Source organism: Myotis nattereri (genome assembly GCF_964212035.1).
Source record: "Myotis nattereri genome assembly, chromosome: 3".
In the NCBI taxonomy this organism is placed as follows: domain Eukaryota; kingdom Metazoa; phylum Chordata; class Mammalia; order Chiroptera; family Vespertilionidae; genus Myotis; species Myotis nattereri.
Window position 1 is genome coordinate 412018 of NC_138077.1, and position 25947 is coordinate 437964.

Below are 25947 nucleotides of genomic sequence, written 5' to 3' on the forward strand. Positions count from 1 at the left end.
GCGTGCAGGGAGGCAGCTGACCCCTGCTTCTCTCTCATCATGGATGTTTCTATCTCTCCCTTCCTCTCTGAGATCAATAAATATATATATTTTTAAAAGTTGCTTTATTTTTTCATTCTTGACTCTCAGAAATTTCAGGAAATGCAGGGAAGTAAGGAGAGAAGCAGTCACTTAACCGGGCCAGGAGCCTGGGGTCCGTTTCAGGGTCCGCTGGTTCCGGCTCAGGGACACCAGCCGCACGGCTCACAGCGCTGCTTCTGGGGCGGCGCGAGGAGGCCCCCCAGGAAGCCCGGATGAGGTCGCCCCGCCTTCGGCCAGAGATGCCCTCGCACTGACTTCGTGGCGACCCGCTGATGGCTCCCGTGCTGCTGGGCTGTTGAGCCGAGGCCGGAGCCGACCGCACGTTTGTGATGACGACTCCGGACGCGAGCCGCTCGCTGCCTTGGTTCCCTGGACACGCGGTCAGCTCAGTCCCGTCCCCGCGGAGTCTTTTTAAAGCTTTAATGAAAACGTTTTCATCTCTGTCCTTTGGTTTATTATGCTTAATGCCACTAAAGCACTTTTAAATCTCGGACGGCTTTAGTAACCGTGGTCTCATTTTAACCTGCGGCTCTGGGTACAGAATTCGGGAGGCCGAGGCCAGTCAGCCTCTGAGGCTCCGGGGGCCCCACAGACAGCATCAGGCACCGTGAGTGCGAACTCCGTGGCCCACGAGTGAAGAGGAACGCGGTCGTGGGCCTGGAATGACCGTCGGCCAGGCTGCTGCACAATCTACTTCAGGAATAAAAGTGGAGACAGCTCTTGCCGCCCGTCCCCGGGACAGGAAGTGAGAACAGACGGGACGTGTCCTGAACGGGGACCAGGCCCTGTCCTGCTCCGTGTGAGCATCGGGCGCGTTTCCGTGGGCGGCGCTGCCCTCTCGCTGCTGCCAGTAAAACGCCGACTCCTCGCCGCCCGAGCGTTCACGGTCACGGACACGTCTGCCACCGACACTTACAGGTGGTTCCTTTTTCTTTTCACGTCTGGGAGTATTTTCGTACTTAAGCTCTGAAGGGACGAGACTGGAAGTTTCTCGGTTGCAGAGCGATCCTCTCGAAACCAGTGGAGTGACCGAGTGACGTGGTGACCGGCATCTGCGGTCCCAGCATCTGCTGGCCGAGCCCTTCAGGTCCCGGCACAATGAACGACTCCTCACCCTCGATACCGGCCCCCCCGCGGGCTGTGTCACTCCCTCCCCCCACCCCCACCCGCTGTTACCCTGTTACACCCCCGCCCCCCGGGGCCGTGTCACCCCCTCCCCCCGCTGTTACCCTGTTACACCCCCGCCCGGGGCTGTGTCACCCCCCCTGTTACCCTGTTACACCCCCGCCCCCCGGGGCTGTGTCACCCCCTCCCCCCACTGTTACCCTGTTACACCCCCGCCCCCCGGGGCTGTGTCACCCCCTCCCCCCCGCTATTACCCTGTTACACCCCCGCCCCCCAGGGCTGTGTCACCCCCTCCCCCCGCTGTTACCCTGTTACACCCCCGCCCCGGGGCTGTGTCACCCCCCCCCACTGTTACCCTGTTACACCCCCCCCCCGGGGCTATGTCACCCCCCCTGTTACCCTGTTACACCCCCGCCCCCCGGGGCTGTGTCACCCCCTCCCCCCGCTGTTACCCTGTTACACCCCCGCCCCCCGCTGTTACCCTGTTACACCCCCGCCCCCCAGGGCTGTGTCACCCCCTCCCCCCGCTGTTACCCTGTTACACCCCCACCCCCCGGGGCTGTGTCACCCCCTCCCCCCGCTGTTACCCTGTTACACCCCCGCCCCCCAGGGCTGTGTCACCCCCTCCCCCCGCTGTTACCCTGTTACACCCCCACCCCCCGGGGCTGTGTCACCCCCTCCCCCCCGCTATTACCCTGTTACACACCCCCCGGGGCTGTGTCACCCCCTCCCCCCCGCCCCCCCCGCTGTTACCCTGTTACACCCCCCCCCCCCGGGGCTGTGTCACCCCCACCCTGAGGGCTGTGTGTCTTCTTGCTGCTGGTGGGAGAGCTTTCCAGGTGACCTCCACCCTCCCCTCCGCCTTCTTTCCTTCCATTCTTTCTCACCTCTTGCCCATCCGTCCCCTCAGGAGTTCGCCTGGAGCTCCCTTTCTCTGTCGGTGCCTTTGACCAAGTGATGCCCTCGGCCTGGAGCCCTCGCCTCCCCACCCACGTCCCTCCTGCTCCTGATGATGCCTCCTCCAGGGAGCCCTCTGGGCCTCCCTCCCAGGCGGACACTTCTCCGTCGGTGCCTCCGCTCTGAGTCCTGCTTTGAGTGACGGAATGTTCTCCTTTCCCTTTTGCTGTGAACCTTGTGAGAGCAGGGGCCAGGGCAACCCCAGAACCAGAGCGGCACCCAGGACGGGCAGACACTTACTCTCTGAGCGAATTTCCCCTCTTTAGTGGCCTTTCATCTTATCTGCTTGGAGCCGGTCGATCCTTGCTGTTTCAAGGGACCGGGCATATATGGCATACTGTTCTTAATATGTTTGCTCACCTTCTTGGCACTATGTGTTTTAACCAAGGTCACCTCTCTGAGAAAGGTTGTTTCCCCAGGTAGGGATTTTCCCCTGAAGTTAGGGAGGGAATAAAACCCCTTAACTAAGTGCCAGGTGGGTAATTAATCACTTTAACTACGAACAATCATGCTTAAGCTACATAATCTTTACTCCCTGGAATGGAGATAAGAAACGCCCTAACCTTTGGAATAGAGATTGATAGGATTGGAATCAACTGGTATAAATACAGATGTAACAAGGCAACAGGACACAGAACCTAGACACAGAATCTAGACACAGAACCTAGAGACAGAACCTACACAGAACCTAGACACAGAACCTAGAGACAGAAGAACTTTGCTGGAGAGAACATGGCAAAAGATCCTGGACAGAAACTGGCCACAGAACCTAGAGACAGAACCTAGCGAGAGAACCTGGCTGAAGAACCTAGAGACAGAACCTGGCTACAGAACCTGGATAGAACATGGCAAGAGAACCTGACTAGAACCTGGTGACTGAACCTGGCTGGAGAACCTGGGCAGAACCTGGATGGAGAACCTAGCGAGGGAACATGGCTACAGAACCTGGCTGGAGAACCTAGATGCGCTGGGGTCCAACCCCAGCAGGTCCAGGGGTCCCCAAAGGTGTGGACGGAGTCAGCGAAGAAGGAATGACACGGAGACAGCGTTCAGTTGATCAGCAGCCTAGCCAGGATCTCTAGCCAGGATCTCCAGCCAAGTTCTGGTCTGGATCTCCAGCGAAGTTCTGGTTAGGATCTCCAGCCAGGTTCTGTGTCCATGTTCTCTTGCTAGGTTCTCCAGGTTCTCCAGCCAGGTTCTGTAGCCATGTTCCCTCGCTAGGTTCTCCAGCCAGGTTCAGTCACGAGGTTCTAGTCAGGTTCTCTTGCCATGTTCTATCCAGGTTCTGTAGCCAGGTTCTGTCTCTAGGTTCTTCAGCAGGGTTCTCTCGCTAGGTTCTGTCTCTAGGTTCTGTGGCCAGTTTCTGTCCAGGATCTTTTGCCATGTTCTCTCCAACAAAGTTCTTCTGTGTCTACGTTCTGTGTAGGTTCTGTCTCTAGGTTCTGTGTCTAGATTCTGTGTCTAGGTTCTGTGTCCTGTTGTCTTGTTACATCTGTATTTATACCAGTTGATTCCAATCCTATCAATCTCTATTCCAAAGGTTAGGGCGTTTCTTATCTCCATTCCAGGGAGTAAAGATTATGTAGCTTAAGCATGATTGTTCGTAGTTAAAGTGATTAATTACCCACCTGGCACTTAGTTAAGGGGTTTTATTCCCTCCCTAACTTCAGGGGAAAATCCCTACCTGGGGAAACAACCTTTCTCAGAGAGGTGACCTTGGTTAAAACACATAGTGCCAAGAAGGTGAGCAAACATATTAAGAACAGTATGCCATATACGCCAGGTCCCTTGAAACAGCAAGGATCGACCGGCTCCTGGCACTTACCCTCACCGATGTTCCCAGGGCCATTGGAGCGATTTCTAAACTAAAATGTAAACACAGAGATGAATGGTTTCCTTCACTCCAGTAAGTAGGTCTTGGGAGTAAATGAAAAGCATTGCCCTCAACTTGGCCAGAATCGACTGAGCATGTGAGAGGACTCACAACGCAGCAAACCTGGCAGCTGACAACCCCCGGCAGCCAAACCGAGTGGAGTGAGTGGGGGACAGATCGACTCAGACTCGTTCTGGAAAAACCCTGCATTTACTCATCGTTAGAAACACACACAGCGATTCCCTGGGGGAGAGACAGGCCAGACACGCGAGCACAGTTCATTTAGAAAGAAGTGGTGCCACCTTCCGGGTATCATGGGGTCGTGAGCGTTCTAAATGCTGGCGTGGCTTGTCTCTGTACACACAGCCCGCCCTGCCTGTGGGTGGCTGTGTGTGGGTGGCGTGTGTGGGTGGCCGTGTGCGGGTGGCCGCGTGCGGGTGGCCCTGTGTGCGGGTGGCCCTGTGTGAGCGTGGCCGCGTGTGGGTGCCGTGTGCGGGTGGCCGTGTGCGGGTGGCATGTGGGTGGCCATGTGCGGGTGGCCGTGTGTGGGTGGCCATGTGCGGGTGGCCGTGTGAGCGTGGCCGTGTGTGGGTGCCGTGTGCGGGTGGCGTGTGCGGGTGCCGTGTGCGGGTAGCCCTGTGTGCGGGTGGCCCTGTGTGCATGGCCGCGTGTGGGTGCCGTGTGCGGGTGGCGTGCGGGTGGCCGTGTGTGGGTGCCGTGTGCGGGTGGCCGTGTGCGGGTGGCCGTGTGCGGGTGGCCGCGTGCGGGTGGCCGTGTGCGGGTGGCCGTGTGCGGGTGGCCGCGTGCGGGTGGCCGTGTGTGGGTGGCCGTGTGTGGGTGGCGTGTGTGGGTGGCCGTGTGCGGGTGGCCGCGTGCGGGTGGCCGTGTGTGGGTGGCGTGTGTGGGTGCCGTGTGTGGGTGGCCGTGTGCGGGTGGCGTGTGTGGGTGGCCGCGTGCGGGTGGCCGCGTGCGGGTGGCCGCGTGTGGGTGCCGTGTGCGGGTGGCCCTGTGTGCGGGTGGCCCTGTGTGCGTGGCCGCGTGCGGGTGGCCGTGTGCGGGTGGCGTGCGGGTGGCATGTGGGTGGCCGCATGAGGGTGGCCCTGCCTGCGGGTGGCGTGTGGGTGGCTGCGTGAGGGTGGCCCTGCCTGTGGGTGGCTGTGTGCAGGTGGCTGCGTGAGGGTGGCCGCGTGAGGGTGGCCGCGTGCGGGTGGCGGGAAGCCTCACGCGCTCGTCAGAAGCCCTTTCTCCAGGAACCGAGGTGCGAGCCCCCGGCCGCCTGGCAGCTGCCCGCGGGCGCCGTCCTGGGGGGCCCCGCCGCCTCCCTCCGTGGAGTCCGTCTCGGGTGACAAGTGAGGAGACTGGCGAAGGCAGATTTCCCCTTAGTTCTCGACTTTTTCTTTAACTTTTTCTGGTTCTTCAGTGGGATGCCCAGCTCTTCCATGATGGCGTTGAAGGAGAGGCACTGGGGAGGCAGAGGACAGGGGTCAGTTAACCGGCTCCCGTCCCGCTGCCCAGGCATGTGCGACACCAGGACGCGCCCGCCAGTGCCCACACCTCCGCCAGCCGGGCTCCACCTCTCCCGCGTGGAGAAACTGAGGCAGCGGGCGAACGTGGGGGTTTCATTTGCAGATGCAGCGACACAGACCACCCGGCGCTCTCAGAGCGGACAGCGTGCCCTGCCTGCGCCGAGAGGAGAGCTAAGCCCCTGCCCCCTGAGGTGACCCAGGCCCGGACCCTCGGGGGACGCCGGAGAGAGTGGGCAAACCTTCGCTGCACCAGGCTCTGCCCTTTTCCCTCCTGAGCCTCGCTCTGTTCCTAAAATACAATCTAATTCTTGGTGACTTTCCTTTCTGATCAAGAAAAAGAAGGAAAGCACCATTTAAAATTGTATATTTTCTGTGGAAAACACACAGAGACCGGCCAGCAGCAGGGAAGGGGCGGAGGGTGGGATGGAAGCGAATGTGTGCGTGAGCGACACGGGGGCAGCGGTGATCGCGGACGCACGTGGATGCAGAGGGCGCGTGTCTGTGGGTTTCACCACGCCGTTCGCATGCACGGGGGGTGGAAGGCGGACGAACCGACAGGACCCCGGTCTCTCTCCCAGCCACGGGGTCTCTGACACATTCCTGCCTGGAGGGATCTCATTAAGGGGGGATTGTTTTGTTGACATTACTCTTTGTTTTAAGAACATTTTTATTGATGTCAGAGAGAAAGGGAGAGGGAGAAAGAGAAACATCAGTGATGAGAGAGAATCATGGATCGACTGCCCCCTGCACGCCCCACACTGGGGATCGAGCCCACAACCCGGGCCTGTGCCCTGACCGGGAATCGAACCCTGGCCTCCTGGTTCCTAGGTCAAAGCTCAACCCCTGAGCCACGCGGCCAGGCTGTTTTCGTTGATGTTACTCTTAAAACACCCCCTGGGAAGGTCAGAGCCTTGCTCCTGTTCACAGGCTCACAGTGTGGAGCTGGCTGATGTCACGTGGCAGCCGGACCCAGCAAGCCCTCCGGGCGCGAGGCCTGAGAGGAGGCTCGGTGTCCTGTGTGTGCAAAGCACACACACCCAGCGTGCCCCCTGCACGCCCATGTGTGACGTGTGCTTTTGCAAAGCGGCACCCCATTCGGTTCCACAGAAGAGTTGATACTGGCAACGCCTGCCTCTGCTTCTCGCCCGTCCTCTCCCGGGGAGTGAGTCCACGCGGCCGGCCGGGGAGCCAGAGCAGCGAGAGGGCACGATGCTCAGAGGAGATTGCTCCCCGAGCAGCTCTGTCCTGTGAGTGGGAGCAGCTCTGTCCTGTGAGTGGGTGTCCCCGGGACCGTGGCTGGTGTGAGGGGGTGTCCCCGGGACCGTGGCTGGTGTGAGTGGGTGTCTCCGGGACCGTGGCTGGTGTGAGGGGGTGTCCCTGGGACCGTGGCTGGTGTGAGTGGGTGTCTCCGGGACCGTGGCTGGTGTGAGGGGGTGTCCCTTGGACCGTGGCCGACCGAGCCCTGCTGTCCAGGGAAGGATGACCAGCCGGCTTCCCTGTGACACCAGAGGCTCCGTTTCGTCCTGTGGTCACAGTCTGCACATTTAAGATCTGAGCGTCTGTGAGTCTCTGTCCTATAATCCATCTGACGAGTGAAGAGGGTTGGAATGGAAAGAGCGTTGTTACTGAGTCAGAATGGAGACGGGGCCCCCTGGGGAACGGGATCGGCAGGACCTTAGGGAGAGGAGGGAGGGAGTGAGAGAAAGATGAACCCATCCCACAGAATCAGCATTTTGTCGTCACGCTTTGCACAGTTGAACGTCTGAATCTACTTTTTCAGGAAACAGAGGCTTAATTTTAAGGCATGAAGACAGGACTGAGGGATGCGGGTGGGAGAGCAGATCCTGCAAACACGGCCCACGGAGCCCCCGCCCTCAGGCCATTTCCAAGAGCCGTGCCCTCGGTCTCCAGCGTTGAACAGAGCGCGTGAGCTTCACTCTCCTGGGGACGGGGACGGGACAGGGAGTGACGGTCGCTTACGCTCCGCGGATACGAAGAGCATCGTGACACCGATTAGGAGGGGAATTCCACCGGAGCACCTTTCTTTCTAAACCGATTACACAGTGTGAACGATGGTGTGTCCGCATGCTCTCGCCTCTCGAGCTGATCTGCCACCTTCTACATCCTGGACGGAGTGGTCCCCGAGCGGAGCGGCCGATGGGTTTGCTTACACGGGGTCCGTGCAGCACACACAAAGCCTCGCAGGCAGAGGAAAGGAGGAGGCGGAGAAACACGAATACGCCAGAAGCTACCATGAGCACGCGATGACGTCACAGCCAGCACAGTGGGCACGCGTGAGCCGCACAGCAAAGCGTGACACAGGCGTCCACCAACAGGACGCCTCCAGAGCGAGTTGAAGGTTAAACCAGGCCGGCTCCCCCTTTACGGAAAGACAGTCTCCCTTGGAGGCCCAGGACGGGGCTCAGGGCTCTCGCAGCTGCCTGGAGATTGGGGGCACATTTTCCTGATGAAGCCTGTTATCCTCAACCCCTAACCACCCCCCACCCCCCTGCTGGCTTGGGGAGCTGCTGGGGAGCTCCCGCGAAAGGGAAGTGAGATAGAGCGAGATTCGGCAGGAACGGCCACCACGTTTGCAGAGCCTGGGCCCAGTGCCGGGCTGGAGCCCCGTTCAGAATTATTAAGGATTCGAAGGCGTGACAGCGGAGCGTCAAGTCAGCCCTGCAAGGAGCAGCACCTTTGACTCCGCGGTGGCCTGTACCCCGCGAGGCCGGAGCTTGTTTACTCTCGTCTGTTTGTGAAGGAACCATCGTAACCACAATCGTCCTCCCAGAGGCCTGTAAGCTCCTGTGTGATTTCCGTCAAAAATAATCATAGGAAACCATGGCTGACGGTTGAAAGCAACCTTCATCCTAACTGCGATTTGGAAAATAGTGTCTCACACGTTTTCTCGCCATTCGGGTGGCTCATCGTGCCCCTGGCCAAGGAAATACACGGGCGCTGTCCTTTCTGGTCAGACCCCGAGGGGTCCACGCTCAGGTCGGGGACACCGTGTTTGCATCTTTACATAAATCGCTTTGCATGGCCGCGTGGCTCAGCACGGGCCTAAGGGAGGTGCTGCTTCCCTCCTGGACCGGCTTTATCCCGTCCTCGCTCATCTGAGGAGCAGGTCTCCGCCGCAGAAGCAACGGAGCCTGCATTGCTTCCCTTCGCTCGGAGAAGCGCTCACTGGATGCCACCTGCACGGCTGCCCTCGTCCACGGCCACGGCCACGTCCACGGCAGAGGAAGGCCAGCAGCCCTGCCAGGGACGCGGCAGATCTTTGCTCTAACTCAGCAATGGCACTTCTGGGCATCGAAGTCCACAGACCGTTACAGAAAGGGGCGAGCGCCCCCCAGCTCCCCCAACTCGCGACGGTAACCCAGACGGCAGGCGCCCAGGCCCGGGAGCAGGGGCTCACCTGCTGGGCATCGCTGCTCCCGCGGGACGTGTACAGGAACTCGCCCACGGCCACGAACACCGCCAGCACCAGGCCGGCCGCCAGCACCACGAAGATGCCGCCGATGTTCTCCACGTCCAGGGCGCTGGCCTCCTGGCCGTCCTCCTCGGGGCAGCCGCGGCCTCGCCACCACTTCTCCTTCATGGTGTGCAGCTTCCCCTCCTCCTGCAGCTGCAGGATGGCGATGGTGACCCTGTCCCGGAGCGGGGAGCCTGGGGGCACAGGGGGAGGGAGTGAGGGACCCTGTCCAGGAATGGGGGGGTGGAGGGAGCGGGGGCCTGGGGGGCACAGGGGGAGGGAGTGAGGGACCCTGTCCAGGAATGGGGGGGCGGGGAGCCTGGGGGCACAGGGGGAGGGAGTGAGGGACCCTGTCCAGGAATGGGGGGGCGGGGAGCCTGGGGGCACAGGAGGAGGGAGTGAGGGACCCTGTCCAGGAATGGGGGGGCGGGGGCCTGAGGGCACAGGAGGAGGGAGTGAGGGACCCTGTCCAGGAATGGGGGGGCGGGGGAGCGGGGGGCCTGGGGGGCACAGGGGGAGGGAGTGAGGGACCCTGTCCAGGAATGGGGGGTGGGGGGAGCAGGAGGGCTGGAGGGCACGGGGAGTGAGGGGACCCTGTCCAGGAATGGGGGGGCGGGGGAGCGGGGGGCCTGGGGGGCACAGGGGGAGGGAGTGAGGGACCCTGTCCAGGAATGGGGGGCGGGGGGAGCGGGAGGGCTGGAGGGCACGGGGAGTGAGGGAACCTGTCCAGGAATGGGGGGGGGGTAGGGGGAGCGGGGGCCTGGAGGGGCACAGGGGGAGGGAGTGAGGGACCCTGTCCAGGAATGGGGGTGTGGAGGGAGCAGGGGGCCTGGGGGGCACAGGGGGAGGGAGTGAGGGACCCTGTCCAGGAATGGGGGGGCGGGGGCCTGGGGGCACAGGGGGAGGGAGTGAGGGACCCTGTCCAGGAATGGGGGTGTGGAGGGAGCAGGGGGCCTGGGGGCACAGGGGGAGGGAGTGAGGGACCCTGCCCAGGAATGGGGGGTGGAGGGAGCGGGGGCCTGGGGGGCACAGGGGGAGGGAGTGAGGGACCCTGTCCAGGAGTAGGGGGGCGGGGGGAGCGGGGGGGCTGGGGGGCACAGGGGGAGGGAATGAGGGACTCTGTCCCGGAGCGGAGCGGGGGGAGCGGGGAGCCTGGGGGACCACAGGGGCGGAGGGAGGGTGGTCTCACAGGGACCCACCGACTGTGGCTGGCAGGAACCCTCCACCCTGACTGGCCAAGGGCACGAACGCTCAAGCCTGTCCTTCGAAGGCTGAGGTGAACCCTTGTCCACAGTGTCCGTCCCTTCTATTTATTTTTTAAAATTTTTATTATATTTTAAAACCTATTGTTATTGATTTCAGAGAGGAAGGGAGAGGGAGAGAGAGAGAAACATCAATGACGAGAGAGAATCACTGACTGGCTGCCTCCTGCACGCCCCCACTGGAGGCCGAGCCCACAACCTGGGCCTGTGCCCTGACCGGGGTCCAGCCGTGACCCCCTGGCTCCTAGGTCGACGCTCAGCCACGGAGCCACGGCAGCCGGGCGAGCAGGGAATGTTCTAGATCCGAATAGATTTCACCTTCAGTCATTGTTGCTGCTTAAATGCCCTGAGTGACACTGGCTGTGCACGTGGGTGCACACGGCTCACCCTGAAGAGCAGCTGATCTCGCTTAACCGTCGATTCCTCACAGGAGGAATCACCCCGCAATCCGTCCTACAGCCACTTCCCGCCGGAGGCCCATCGGCCCAGCCTCCCTCCACAGCCTGTGGGGTGACAGGGTGACGGGCTCGCCGCCCGATGACAAGCCCCCAAATGCGCTGCTTCTCACCCGCGAGGGAAGGCGCCCCCACTCTGGCGTGTGCGTCCGGACGGGTGCCGATGGCCGAGCCCTGGCTGAACTGCTCGCTCACATCTTTCTAGCAAAACAGCGATTCCTCCAGGCCGCCTCCCGCATGGGGCGCAGGGACGCTCAAAGGGCCCCGTGCATTCAGGGGGTTGGAGACGGAGCCCCTTGCCCCCCCGCCCCTCCGCCCCTCCGCCCCCAGAAACACTGGCTTCAGAGTGACGTTCCACTCAGTGAGGAAACAGCCACCCAAAGGCTCCTCCCACAGGCACAGTTCACAGGTGGGGGGACCCACCTTGTCATTTTCTATCCTTATTGCCAGGCAGGGGGCTTGGGGGGCAAAGGGGGTGCGCACAGGCGGTTGAGGTGGGGTAAAGGGTGGAAGACAGAACGATAAGAGGTCAGGTTTCCAGTTTTATAGTTTAGTCCACAGACAGTCGCACTGAGGAAGGGCAGGTGCTCCTCTAAGGGCACGCAGAGTATTTTACACTCAATCGCAAGGTTTGTGGTTTTTTTTAAGATTTTTTAAAATTGATTTTCACAGAGAGAGCAAGGGAGGGGGAGAGAGAGAAACACTGATGTGAGAGTGAAACACCCAGCTGCCTCCTGCACACCCTCTACGGGGATCGAATTAAGCCCACAACCCAGGCATGTGCCCCACCCGGAGTTTTAAGGTAGAAAAAGTACATAGGCACGTGTAGGAACGGGAAAATAACGCCAAGGAAATTAACCAGAAGATGTTCTTGTTAAGACCTTTGGGGTAAAATAATAGAAACCTACAGACTCAACCAGATGCTAGAACGTGAATAATAGAAACCTACGGGCTCAACCAGACACTAGAACGTGAAAGGAGTAGTGACTTCAGAGTTTACTCGGTTACGTGTCTGGGACTGAAGACTCAGAACAGGCCTCCGACCTAGGGGGCGTTTGCCTCAGCGATCAGTCCACTCAGGCCTCGGAGACCTGGAAGGTGGAGCAGATTTCCCGAGCCCACTTCCCACCACGCTCCCCGCCACGTTCCCCGCCATACTCACTGCCACGCTCCCCGCCGCTTTCCCTACCACGCTCCCCGCCACGCTCCCCGCCACACTCACTGCCACGCTCCCTGCCGCTTTCCCTACCACGCTCCCTGCCACACTCCCTGCCATACTCACCGCCACGCTCCCCGCCGCTTTCCCTGCCACACTCCCTGCCACGCTCCCCGCCACGCTCCCCGCCACGCTCCCCGCCGCTTTCCCTACCACGCTCCCTGCCATGCCCCACGGTGCCCGCGCCTCCTCAGCCTCGGCTGGGCTGACGCTCTGCCTCTTACCCATCGGGGTCCCCACACCGTAGCCCTTGGAGTCGATGAGGCCCCCGATCTGTGTGAGGCTGCAGTTCCTCTGGGTCACGTACTCGATGCTGGTCGACTCCATGAGCAGCGCGTAGTCGGCGCTGAGCACGCGCTGGATGCCGTCCTCGCTGCTCCTCACCAGGGCCGTCTGCTGCCGGCTGCCCATGAAGGCCCACATCTTCTCGTAGGTGGAGATCCTGGACTTCTGCAGGGACAGGGAGGGGCTGAGAACATGGTCCCAAGGCCGTGCAGAGCCGGTGGTTCAAACAGTGCAGGGGAGACCTTCGCCCTCGGGAGGGAAACCCCGTGCAGGTCCTGGGCCTGCAGGTGGGTCGCCGAGAAGAACCCAGCTCCCTGCCGGCCCAGGCGGGAGGCGTGAAGGGGCTGCTTGGTCATCGGTGCTTCTGTGGGTCTCAGTGAGGGAAGCTATGGGGGGGCTCATAATCTGACTAGCGGCCTGGTGCATGGGTGGGGTCCCTTGGTCTGGCTGGCAATCGGGCTGATTGGGGCCACGGGAGGTTGGCTGTGGGAGTGCACTGACCACCAGGGGGCAACTCCTGTGTTGAGCGTCTGCCTCCTGGTGGTGTGTGTGTGTCACAGTGACCAGACGGTTGGTCCCTTAGGCTTTTATATATACAGATAGACAGGGCACCTCGGTTGATCTGAAAAGTGATCATATTATTTTAGATCTTAGAACACATACACTTCTGTGCAAGGGGTTAAGCTTCTCATATGTGGATAGGGGTTAAGTTTTTCTTAAATTTCCTTTCAAGGCCTGTGCAAAGCAATGGAGGAGGTGACTCAGCTGTGAATCCAGCAAGCAGAACCCATAGGCAGGGTCAGGCTGACCCTCAGGAGTCAAACCATCATCTCATCCACATCATCTCCTCACCATCATCTCCTCACCTTCATCTCATCCACATCATCTCCTCACCATCATCTCATCCACATCATCTCCTCACCATCATCTCATCCACATCATCTCATCCACCTCATCTCCTCACCATCATCTCATCCACATCATCTCATCACCATCATCTCCTCACCATCATCTCCTCGCCATCATCTCATCCACATCATCTCCTCATCATAATCTCATCCACCTCATCTCCTCACCATCATCTTATCCACATCATCTCATCCACCTCATCTCCTCACCATCATCTCATCCACATCATCTCCTCACCATCATCTCATCGCCATCATCTCATCACCATCATCTCCTCACCATCATCTCCTCACCATCATCTCATCCACCTCATCTCCTCACCATCATCTCCTCACCATCATCTCCTCACCATCATCTCCTCACCATCATCTCCTCACCATCATCTCATCGCCATCATCTCATCACCATCATCTCCTCACCATCATCTCCTCACCATCATCTCATCCACCTCATCTCCTCACCATCATCTCATCACCATCATCTCCTCACCATCATCTCCTCACCATCATCTCCTCACCATCATCTCATCCACATCATCTCCTCACCATCATCTCATCACCATCATCTCCTCACCATCATCTCATCACCATCATCTCATCACCATCATCTCATCACCATCATCTTGTCACCGATGACTAAGGACAATAGCTGACGTCCATGGACCCCCCAGCCTGCATGTAGCTGTATCCCGTCCCCAGCCTCCCCCAGCCCTGTCCCCTTATAGGCCTGTCCCCTGCACCTGCTGGAAGGCAGGGATTGATGCTGTAAGCGCCTGTCTTCTTGGTGGGCTGGCCTTGTCAGTAAACGCCTGATAGGATGCAACCGGCCTTCATGACTGGACACAGCGACAGGCAGCCTGAGCCCCCGGGGTCTCCCGGTGACAGAAGGAAGACCTTGGCATCAGTGAAAGGGGTAGCTGACGAGCTGTGGGCATTACAGCGAGTCCTCGAGGCCCCGGGCTCACCCAGGATGGGACTCACCGAACCCCCGGCCCCTCAGCCGGCCCCTTCAGCAGCCTCACGGACGTCACACTTCCTGGCTCACCCCTGCCCGGTGGGCCTGTCCTGGGAGCGGCCGGCACAAGTCACGGGCCGCCTCCCCTCCGTTTCTGAAAGACCTGCATTCACGCTCACCTTTTCTAGAAAACCCCGAATACAAATGTTCTTTGCAAATTAAAATTCAGGTCAGAAAACTCTTACACGCGTGTTTATTTGCCTTTTACAGATACATTCAATTTTTGATTGGAACCAGATTTTAGGTGATGGAGTCCGAGCATTTTATTTCAAAGTGTTCTATGCTTTTGCCTCTTCCCTCATTCTTCGTTTTGGGGGATAGATTTAATAATAAGCCACACATGCGATGTATTATATACACACCTGCATATTCCTCTGTCTGCTATCTTCTTTCCTTGTTAAAATATACTGCCTACGTTTCCATATTGCTCAGCTGTGGACTCTCTATTCTTTCGAATGGCGATCTGTGACTACCATGTTACAGTAATTTCCGTAGTTCCCCCCCCCCCCTCATCTGTCTTCCTTTGTATCAACACTCCCTCCACCTCTTTGCGAGATGAGATTTGATGGGAGTCACTGGTAGTTCCACGCTGACGCCACTGTCACCCTCAAACCGGGGCCCACACACCAGCCAGCGCCTCGGCGGGCACAGGCGACGAGCTCAGGAGGGCGATCGCTGAGAACCGGCGTGGGGCCCACTCCGCGTGGCCACGTCCGTGCTTCTTCCCGGCTCCCTGGGCGCCTGCCTCTAGTGAAGACCGAGGTGGACGCTGTCGGCTTCTCGAGTCAGGAGAGGACGGGGCCTCTGTCCGGAGAGCCTGGGGGAAGGTCTTGTGAGACAAACGACACTTCAGTAAACAGTCCCCACAGACACCGCGCTTCACGGGCGCCATTCGCTCACGACGGCCGTGAGTCCTCCACCCGCAGGCGCTGCGAATCGATCCCGTGGCCAGGACAGCGGGCCGTGGGTCAGGCCGCTTCCTGCCGTGCGACTCGGGCGGGACCCTCCGATGCTGCTGAGGTGCCAGCCGAGCGGCCGTGCGAGGGGGGTTTGGGGGGGCAGCTGTCCTGGGCAAAGCCGGGCACATCATTCTCCGCCAGGAAACGGCCTTCAGGGGAAATCATTGTTTTAGAAGCATGAAACGCGGACGCTGCCAAAGACTTGAGAAATGGGCTCATTGAAACGGCCGCGTTTACACGTTTACGGAGGACGGAGGTTCGCGACAGGAGGCGGGGACGTCAGGAAGGCGGCGGACGTTAGCGGAGCCCGAGAAGGAAATGCGGACAGAGTCGCTCTCTCCTCGGCGGCGACTGTGCCACAGGCCCCGGGGTTGCAGGTGCCGGGCACCAGGTGCGACGGGTAAACCATCTGTGAATTCGGAAGCGGGAGACGGCCTCGGGTCGGAAAGAACCTCCATTTCAGAGGCACATCCCTCGAATGCTTCATCTACTCAGATTCACCCCCTTTTCTTCACCCAGGTCGTGGGGTCTGCACGGAAGCTGTGATCCTGTTGGTCGCAGCGTGAATTACTACACCGTCCTGTGCCTGAAGACAGTATCGATCCAGGAACATCTGTGTGTACTGGTCACGTCTCCACAGCCGCCCACTAACACTGAGACATTTTTGTATTGACCTTTGTCAGCCTATAAAAGGTGATCTGATAAATGGGGTAGATATATCCATATGAACAAATAAAATACCAAAAACACACTAAAATCTCCAACATGCTTTCACTTTAAGTAAATCCTGATTTAAGAAAACCTTAAAAAGTAACCAAACACCTGGCTGGTGTGGCTCAGTGGTTGAGCATCAACCTATGAACCAGGAGGTCACGGTTTGATCCCCGGTCAGGGTACAGGCCTGGGTTGTGGGCTCGATCCCCAGTGTGGGGCGTGCAGGAGGCAGGCGATCCATGATTCTCTCTCATCACTGATGTTTCTCTCTCTATCTCTCCCTCTCCCTTCCTCTCTGAAAATCAATAAAAACATATTAAAAAATAAAAAAAAAAAGTCCACCAAAGACATGGAGATCAGCAATGTAGAAATCCAAACTGGTGAACTAGATCAGGGATGAGTAGCTGCCCTGAAAACAACCATTTCCTCTAACACATGATTGAATATGTTATTTCACTGAGTAAATTTCGTAGTGTTTCCAAAACAGGATTTACTGCGCAAAATCCACTTGGCAGGGAGGGCGGCCGCGGGAGACACGGTGTCTGTGCCAGGAGGCCCCCATCTTTGTCTGTAAGGTACCCACTGCGCCCGATGTGCCTGGTCTCAGGTTGATGGACAGCAATGCCAGCAGCTGAACCCCCAAGGCTGGAGACCGTCCTGCGTTCCCTTTAAAGCCCCTCAGCGGACGTAGGCCCCTTGGCGAAGACATTTTTCACGGGTTTCTTCTGTCTGGAGTTGGAGATTGGTCCGTTACGGGCAATGCACTCGGCTTTGAAAAAGGTTAACTCAAACTGACCTCATGGATTTCCTCCCAAACACACACATTTTTAATCCCAGGGTTCCCCTTTCAGACAAGGAGGGTGGCGTTGGGAGGGTGGCGTTAGGAGGGTGGCGTTGGGAGGGTGGCATTAGGAGGGTGGCGTTGGGAGGGTGGTGTTAGCGGGGCCTTTGAAACATGAGCTCACAGGTCTGCCATGAAGACTGCCTCGCACCCAGACACCGAGAAACGCCCCCAGTCGTGTGCTCCCTGGAATAGCTGCTTCTGTCGGAAGCGCCCCCACCCCGCGCCCGCTCACTGCTCTGGCCCAGGGGGCAGGGATCTGCCCTATGAAGGGGTCGATGGCACCTCCCCCCCCCCCCCCGGGAGGAGTGACAGAGGTCGGGAGCCCGTGCCCCTCAGCTGGCCAAAGTCCCCCCTCCCCCCCCCCCCAAGGCAGAAAGGACAAGTCTGTTAGGAATCTTTTTAAATCCTCATCTGGGGATGTTTTCCCACTGAGTTTTAGAGAGAGTGGAAGGGAGAGGGAGGGACAGAGAGAGAGAAACATGGATGTGAGAGGGACACACTGATTGGTTGTCCCACATGCACCCCAACCAGGACCGGGTGTCTGCACCCGAGGTACCTGCCCTCGACCGGAATCGCACCGGGACCTTCATTCCCAGGCCAGCGCCCTATCCACTGAGCCACACCAGCCAGGGCTTTTGTTCTTAAAACACATTTTTTTTTATTGATTGATTTCAGAGAGGAAGGGAGAGGGAGAGAGAGAGAGAGAGAGAGAGAGAGAGAGAGAGAGAGAGAGAGAGAAACGTCCATGATGAGAGAGAATCATTGATCAGCTGCCTCCTGCACACCCCACACTGGGGATCAAGCCTGTAACCCAGGCCTGTGCTCTGACCGGGAATCGAACCCTGACCTCCTGGCTCCTAGGTCGATGCTCAGCCCCTGAGCTACAAACCGACGGCTCTTCGTGTTTTCTAAGGTGCTGTGGTGGCCCGGCTGGTGTGGCTCAGTGGTTGAGCGTCGACCATGAACCAGGAGGTCACGGTTCGATTCCCGGTCAGGGCACAGGCCCGGGTTGAGGGCTCGATCCCCAGTGTGGGGTGTGCAGGAGGCAGCTGGTCAATGATTCTCTCTCATCATTGATGTTTCTCTCTCTCCCGCTCCCTTCCTTTCTTCCTAAAAATCAATAAATGCATATTAAAAAATAAAGAGTCCGGTAATTAATTAACGGTGTGACGCGGAGGAAGAGGGGGCCTGGTGTTGGGAGAACTTCCTTTAACGTTGAAATGCCTCCCTCCCCTCATCCTTCCTGCTGGTCCGCGGGTGACCGTCCCCCTCTGACCCAACAGCTGTCGGATCAGCCACAGCATCAGGACCTGAGGGTGTCAGGCTCAAGGGGCGTCACCCCTGAGCCACACGGCCTTCGTCGAGCTTGTCTTCGTGGACGAGGTCGGCTGGGACCCGGCTGCCCCTCCACAGCCCCGTGGGCGCGCGTGGGACTGAGGGGACGATTCTTCCCGGTTCTCGTGTGTGAGCGCGGCCCCTGGGGACCAGGGTGGTTGCTCCCCGCGCACCCCCCCCCCCCAGGGGACAGCGAGGCCCCTGGTCTCAGACCCCGCGCGGCCCTCCCCGGAGTCACGCGGGGGAGAGTGGGAGTCGCGGGAGCTGTATTACAAAAAGCACAACTAAAGTTTGATTTTGTTTCACGTGGAAAATAAGATATCGCAGATCTGCACTCCCAGGGCGCCCTGCCTGCGGGAACAGCGAGCTTACGGGGAAAGTCGATGGGTGTTGATGGAAACGTTAGCGAGTGTTTCCTGGCCCCGCTTTTCAAGGAGAAACTTCGTCAAGGGCGTCGAGGGCCAGTGCAGGGGCCAGTGGGTTTCTCTGCTCCTGGGTTTTGGTAATTTCTATCGTCCTCCCCTCCCGGCAGCTGCCTGCGTTTTATTTATTTGCTTTGCAAAGCTGTAAAACCACGCGGAATCGAGAAAACAAAGAGACAAGCCTTTGCCAAAGGGATATACACACAGGGTGTCCCCCCAGACGTACACACACTTGGAATAATCACAGAGGCAGAGTTTCATCAAAGCACATTTCATCCAGCCCGTCTGTGGCTCTCTCATCACTTATGTTTCCATCTCCCTCTCCCTCTCCTTTCCTCCCTGAAATCAATAAAAATATATTAAAAAATACACTTCACTGTCAATATCGAGCTGCCTGCTGGTCAAGTGTGTATACAGCTTGGGGGGACAGCCTGCGTGTGTGTTTTCCTGGGAACAGAAGGCCCTGCTCCCCGTGTGCGACGGGAAATGCTGCTTGTCGGGAGCTTCTGTGCCTGAGGGGCGGGGCTGGGGGGGGTCAGGCTGGGGGGCAGGCAGGGGCAGGGCCAGGCTCAGGGCAGGGGAGGGGCAGCTCTTCTCATTCCTCCAGCAGCTGGCGGAGGGGGGTGGTGGTGACCGAGAGAGAAGGGAGGGGCATCGCTGATGTGGAGTCAGGTCGGCCTGGGGGGCCCTGTGCCATGGCTGGGTCACTCAGGGATTCGGGGTGCGGGGTCGGGGGGAGACCCTGGGACATGCGTTTAGGACCCAGAGCGGGGGACCCCGACGCTGTCTGACAGCGCACCTCCCTCCAGGGGAAACTAAATCAGGTTCAGCCCTTGCTCTTTTTTTGCAAATAAATTCCTTCTTGATACACAGGGTTGCTGGGCTGCAAGCCAACTTGTGAATCGAGGGACTTGCCACAGTGTCCCCTCCTGCCTGGACTCCCTGTGTCCCCCAAATTCACACGTGAAAACTCCAGCTCCCGGGGGGGGGGGGCATCAGGAGGCCAGGCTTGGGGAGGTGCTCACGGACGAGCGGAACCAGTGCCCCGATGGCCAAGGGGCCACGGACGTCGCTGTATGTCCCCCGGGGGGCACATGGTCACCCACATTCTTATTCTCCTAAAGAACTGCCCAGCATCTGGCTCCCAGGGGGGCTCTCTCACCCCCGCCCCCCCGCCCGCCCGGCCGGGGCGCCCACGGCGACCGGCCAGCCTCTCACCTTGAAGAAGGCCACGGTGGAGCCGTCCCGGACGGCGCCGTACTCGATCCTGGTTTGCTTGGCCAGGTCGTCCGCCGAGCCGATGGGGGCCTCCATTCTCTCCACGGTCAGGAAGGCGGCCAGGTTGGCCGTGTAGGACGAGAGGACGACGAGGGCGAAGCACCACCAGCTGCCGGCGAGGATCCTGGTGGACAGCGCCTTGGGCACGAGCTCCGACCCTGGGGGCACCGGAGTGGGCGTCACAGCGTCAGGAGGGGGGACACGGGCCGGGCGGGCCCAGGGGCTAATGCCTTTTTGTGGCATAAACGTCGTAAATTCATCAAGCACTTACCCTGACGTGCAGGTACAATTCATGCATTTTTTTTAAAGAAAACGGAGGGAAATCTAAGGGATCTTTTGTCACAAAGCACTGCTGCCGCCTGCAGTGTGATTTGCTGGCCTCGGACGCATGAAGTGGCTTCTCCCCGAGATAATCTGCCGCGACCACGCGCGGGGTGAGTGCAGTTCTTGGTTTTGGTTGAAAAGCCAACCCCTGACCCGCTCTGGCTGCGCTAACAGACACGTCGTCGGTGAGATGACACGTTCCAGGTCTCTGACGGCCACCAACGCTCCGAAATGCCAGCGGGTTCCATTTCAGGTTAGAGAGCTCGGAACCTAACGTGCCGGCCGCTGACCTGAGCGCGAACGGAACCTGGGGTTTTACGGTCGAGTCAGCGAAGGGGCAGCCGGACCGGAGGCGAGAGGACGCGCGTTTCACTGTCGGCCGTTACTGTTCGAGCTGAAACTACTTTTCCTAATGGAGAGACTGATTTGCCTGAAAAGAATATATTCACTGAAAAGCATACTTTTCGTCCTTGAATTAAATGCCATTTCTTAATTGTACTTCACAGACGGGCTGTTTCTCGGTGAAGGGGGCCCTTCCCGGTGAAAACATACATTTCAGGCACCGGAGGCTCCTTGTCTGTGAGTAACAGGGGCCCTGAGTGTTCACCCAGAGCGCCTTGCTCTCCGAAGACAGGGCGTGGGACAGCTCGCTTACAAAGAGGACAAACATCTACGGAAATTCTCTGGCTCAGGCCGGCGGGGCTCAGCGGCTGAGCGTCGACCTGTGAACCAGGAGGTCAGGGTTCGATTCCTGGTCAGGGCACAGGCCCGGGTGCGGGCTCGATCCCCAGTGGGGGATGCAGGAGGCAGCCGGTCCGTGACTCTCTCTCATCACTGGTGCTTCTCTCTCTCCCCGCAGGGCTCACCCCAGCACCGGCTCCTGCATGGGTTCTGGCCGACCCGCCGGCCTACAGTTCACCGTCGGTTCTGCTTAGCGATTCCTCCAAAACCCAGAGGCGTCGCCGCGCATGCGACCATTTCAGCCCCGAGTGGAAGCGTCCCAGAAGGTTAGCCCTCGGCAGGCAGAGCCTCTGGGTTGGGGAATCCGCCCGCTGTGCTGGCGTCTCCACCCTGGCAGTCGGCGCCGGAGAGAGGAGCCCGAGCTGAGCTACAGGCACACGCGTGGCTCCTCCTCGGGCACAGGCACTGCTCGCCTGGCCAGCAGCGCAGCTCAGTCGGCGGTGGAGGCGGGCAGAGGCCTTGCCTGAGCGACGTGTCCCCCCCCCCCCCGCCCCCATTCCCCCCCCCCGCCCGCCCCCCGCCCCCGCCCGCCCCCATCGGCACCTCCAGCCCTTATTCTCGTTCAGTGAAATAAGCCAGCGCTTCGGCGGCCTGCACTCTCTCCCTGTGCTTTTCTGTCCCGACCTGGGGCTGACAGTCACCAGATTTGTAATCGTTTCCAGGAAGCACCCCCCCCGCCCCCCACCCCTGGACCTGGTGGAGCAGCTGCTGCTGCTGTTTGCGCCTGGTGGTTTGATGGGGTTTCTGTGCCGGGGGGGGGGGGGGGGGGAGATGGGGGGGCGGGGGTGGGGGAGGGGCTCCTGCTTCGTATGTTTGTACTTTATTGACTTCCCAGCCCGGTGGCCGTGGGACAGGAGGTTCGCTCTCCGGTGGCTTATCATTAAAACACCATTTCTTCCGTAAGGTCGCCGTGGGAGTAACATGGAGTTAATAAAGATGTTTTCTCAGCGTAGAGGTGGAGGTCTCCGGCTGCAGATGCACCCTCATGTGTCTGGAGGTGTTTATAGGAGATAAGGCTCCACGCCATGGCTTGTGAAACTGGGCGATACGGCAGCCAATGGCTGACAGGTAATGAAATACTATAAACTCACGCCGGTGACACTGAAAGTTCGCGGTGATACTTTGGATAAAAGTCCTGGGAATTAAACGCCATCAGTAGGAAACCACTCCGATTGCACCTAAACCCGGGAGGCGGCCAGGATGGCAATTTCTCGGCATCCCATTGTGGCTGTTACTTTCACGCAACTTTGGGACGTTCACGGCGTCGACGTTCTCTGAGGCCCTCGGCCGGGGCCTCCCTCCCGGGAGACGAGTGCGAGCTCAGAGCCCGAGAGGACGGCGCTGGGAAAACAGCCCGGTCAGGGCAGCGTCCGCGGGAGGTGGGATGAGGGTGGGATGAGGGTGGGATGAGCGAAGGCACCGCTGGCTCCTCAGGCCTGTGACGCGGACCCACAGCCAGTCCCGCCCGGCTCGCTGTGGGAAAGAGCGCGTCTGGGCGTCACAGTCAAAGGAAATGCATCGGACGGTTCCCGATCGAGGTAGCGCCAGGCTCCTGACCACGAGAGAGGGCGCGGTGGTCGGCACGGAGGGAGCCGCCTGGCACGGCGCCACACGGGACGGACGGACCGCCAGCCGCCAGCACCACACACCTGTCCGCGGGCCCGTGTCACCGGGTGCTCTCAGCTTCTCGGAGAACAGGCGGCGTCTGGGGGCTGACGGTCACGGACCCGGGGTCGCCCACGGGGAGTGGCAGACACTGCACCCGCGTTTGCTGTGGGAGATGGTGGGCTCCACGGGGAGAGCAGGCGGGAGGCGTGGGGCGGGGGGGAGGCCCTCTTGTGGGACAGAGGCGGTCACGGTCGTGTGCGCTGTGAGCCCGTCTGTACAGTCCATCCGATGCACCAGTTTCTTCCCAAGAGGGCAGGGCGCCTCCTTCCCTACAGCGTTGGGGACGTCCACCTCCAGCCATGGACATGCACGTCAGTCACACAACCAGGAGGAGCCTGCCTCCTTCCAGGGCTTAACCCCTCCCTGCTCCCCATCAACATGGGTGACACATATGGCTTTTCTGTGGTTGGAGTTGGATGTCCCCACCCCTCTCGGGGACGGTTGCTATGGTTACCAGGTGAGGGAGCTGGCAGAGTGTCACCTGGGAGCTAAGATGAATCCCGTAGTTGGTTGATGGCAATTAGGTGATGGCTTTAGGGAGAATGGAAGTCGTCTTATTTGCCAAAGGCTCCAGGTCCCTCTCAGACCCCCCACGGGCGGAGTTACGGGCGAAAAGGAAAAGGCTGTGTCCCCATCTGTGCAGATTTGTAAACGATTCTGCAGGCCTGTGTTTTCCCTTCCCTCCAGGAAAATCCGCCCTCAGCCTCACAGGAGTCTCACTTCCGGCTCAGCACAGAGGTCCCCTGGAGCCCCATCTCGGCTCTGCTGCTTCTAGGCCTGATTCTAGGTCTCCTGTCCCAGGCAGTGCCCGCCTGACCTCTGCTCTCGGGGTTTACCAGGATGGACACCCACAGACTGTGGTTGTGTGGGGGTGTCTTGGGGGGTTTACCTGCATGGACGCCCACAGACTGTGGGTGTGTGGGGGCGTCTTGGGGGGTTTACCTGCATGGACGCCCACAGACTGTGGGTGTGTGGGGGCGTCTTGGGGGGTTTACCTGCATGGATGTCCACAGACTGTGGGTGCGTGGAGTGTCTTGGGGGGTTTACCTGCATGGATGCCCACGTTCTGTGGGTGTGTGGGGGCGTCTCGGGGGGGTTTACCTGCATGGACGCCCACGGACTGTGGGGGTGTGGGGGGCGGGCAGCGAGTACCTTGCTGCATGAGGGCTCCAACTCCGAACCAGACGCTGTTCAGCAAAGTGAAGCTGTTCTCCACCACATCCGGGTCAGGGCTGCACGGGTGGGGGTTGTACCACTCGTAGGGCGTGAACCTGTGAAGTTAACAGAGTCGGCGTCAGCGATGGGGAAACAAGACCTGCCCGAGGAGGCGCAAACCCCAACAGCTAGTGAGTGACGACAGCCTCACCCCAACAGCGGCCTCACCCCAACAGCGGCCACAGCTCTGGGGGCAACTGCAGAGCAGCCTTCAGACACTCCACTCACCAAACTGGCTCAGCGGCTGAGCCGACCTAGGAACCAGGAGGTCAGGGTTTGATTCCCGGTCAGGGCACAGGCCCGGGTTGCAGGCTGGATCCCTAGGGTGGGGCATGCAGGAGGCAGCTGATTCATGATTCTCTCTCATCTTTGATGTTTCTCTCTCTCCCTCTCCCATCCTTTCTTAAATCAATAAAAATATTTTAAAAATTTTTATTTAAAGAAAGGTTCACTCATCCCAAGAACTTACCGCCCCCCCCCCCGCCCGAGTAGCGAAGCTACCACACACCTGGTCGTGCCAACTACTATGTTTAGACGCCGTGTGTGTGGGAGACACGAGGACCAGGGACCTGCCTCCCGGGCGTCCGTGGACAGAAGCTTAAAAGGGACCCTCGTGGTCTAGAGAGTTTAGGGCACCCGAGGGGCTGCGACATGGAACTCAAGTAGCCAGCAGCAGGCAGGTCTGGGTCTGGGCTGTATTCCCTGTTTGTGGGTAGTCATGGAAACAGTCACACCCTTAACCAGAGAGGCAACGTTTAAACTTTCTGCACCCACCCCCCACCTCACAGGGGTCCTTAGTCCCAGCTCCCATGGTGTGTGGGGCTCAGAGCCTCCTCCTCTGCTGTTTCTATTGTAACTGTTGCTAATGTAACTGTTTCTATTGTAACTGTTTCTAATGTAACTGTTTCTACTGTAACTGTTTCTATTGTAACTGTTTCTAATGTAACTGTTTCTAATGTAACTGTTTCTAATGTAACTGTTGCTAATGTAACTGTTTCTATTGTAACTGTTTCTACTGTAACTGTTTCTAATGTAACTGTTTCTAATGTAACTGTTTCTAATGTAACTGTTGCTAATGTAACTGTTTCTATTGTAACTGTTTCTACTGTAACTGTTTCTACTGTAACTGTTTCTAATGTAACTGTTGCTAATGTAACTGTTTCTACTGTAACTGTTTCTAATGTAACTGTTTCTAATGTAACTGTTGCTAATGTAACTGTTTCTATTGTAACTGTTTCTACTGTAACTGTTTCTAATGTAACTGTTTCTAATGTAACTGTTGCTAATGTAACTGTTTCTATTGTAACTGTTTCTACTGTAACTGTTTCTAATGTAACTGTTTCTAATGTAACTGTTTCTAATGTAACTGTTTCTAATGTAACTGTTGCTAATGTAACTGTTTCTATTGTAAATGTTTCTAATGTAACTGTTTCTAATGTAACTGTTTCTAATGTAACTGTTTCTACTGTAACTGTTTCTAATGTAACTGTTTCTACTGTAACTGTTTCTAATGTAACTGTTTCTACTGTAACTGTTTCTAATGTAACTGTTTCTAATGTAACTGTTGCTAATGTAACTGTTTCTACTGTAACTGTTTCTAATGTAACTGTTTCTAATGTAACTGTTTCTAATGTAACTGTTTCTACTGTAACTGTTTCTAATGTAACTGTTTCTACTGTAACTGTTTCTAATGTAACTGTTTCTACTGTAACTGTTTCTAATGTAACTGTTTCTACTGTAACTGTTTCTAATGTAACTGTTTCTACTGTAACTGTTTCTAATGTAACTGTTTCTAATGTAACTGTTGCTAATGTAACTGTTTCTAATGTAACTGTTTCTAATGTAACTGTTTCTAATGTAACTGTTTCTATTGTAACTGTTTCTAATGTAACTGTTTCTAATGTAACTGTTTCTAATGTAACTGTTTCTAATGTAACTGTTGCTAATGTAACTGTTGCTAATGTAACTGTTTCTATTGTAAATGTTTCTAATGTAACTGTTTCTAATGTAACTGTTTCTAATGTAACTGTTGCTAATGTAACTGTTTCTAATGTAACTGTTTCTATTGTAACTGTTGCTAATGTAACTGTTTCCAGCACGAAGGGCTTAGTCACTGATCGCCAACCCCCATGAGGAAGCTGACTCTGCACACGTCACTTCACATCTCCGGCCTCAGTTTCCTCATCTGCAGGGAAGGGGGAATCTAGGTATTTCTGAAATGTCACCAAAAAACCTGGGGAACGTCACAGGTTTTCCTTGATTTTTTAAA

The 25947-nt window shown here is 57.9% G+C and overlaps 1 protein-coding gene across 1 annotated transcript in view; it reads right to left on the minus strand.

The window, feature by feature from the left end:
• Window positions 1-4227: 4227 nt before the first annotated feature.
• Window positions 4228-25947, minus strand: part of GRIK1 (glutamate ionotropic receptor kainate type subunit 1) — a gene marked incomplete at its 5' end in the record, with an annotated part of 111016 nt that continues 89296 nt past the window's right edge. The window contains 5 exons of the mRNA XM_081088525.1: window positions 4228-5498; window positions 8981-9231; window positions 12195-12420; window positions 19671-19888; window positions 23616-23734. Of these exons, the coding sequence (XP_080944651.1) occupies window positions 5268-5498; window positions 8981-9231; window positions 12195-12420; window positions 19671-19888; window positions 23616-23734 (1045 nt within the window). The 3' untranslated portion in view covers window positions 4228-5267. The remainder of the gene's footprint in view (window positions 5499-8980; window positions 9232-12194; window positions 12421-19670; window positions 19889-23615; window positions 23735-25947) is intronic.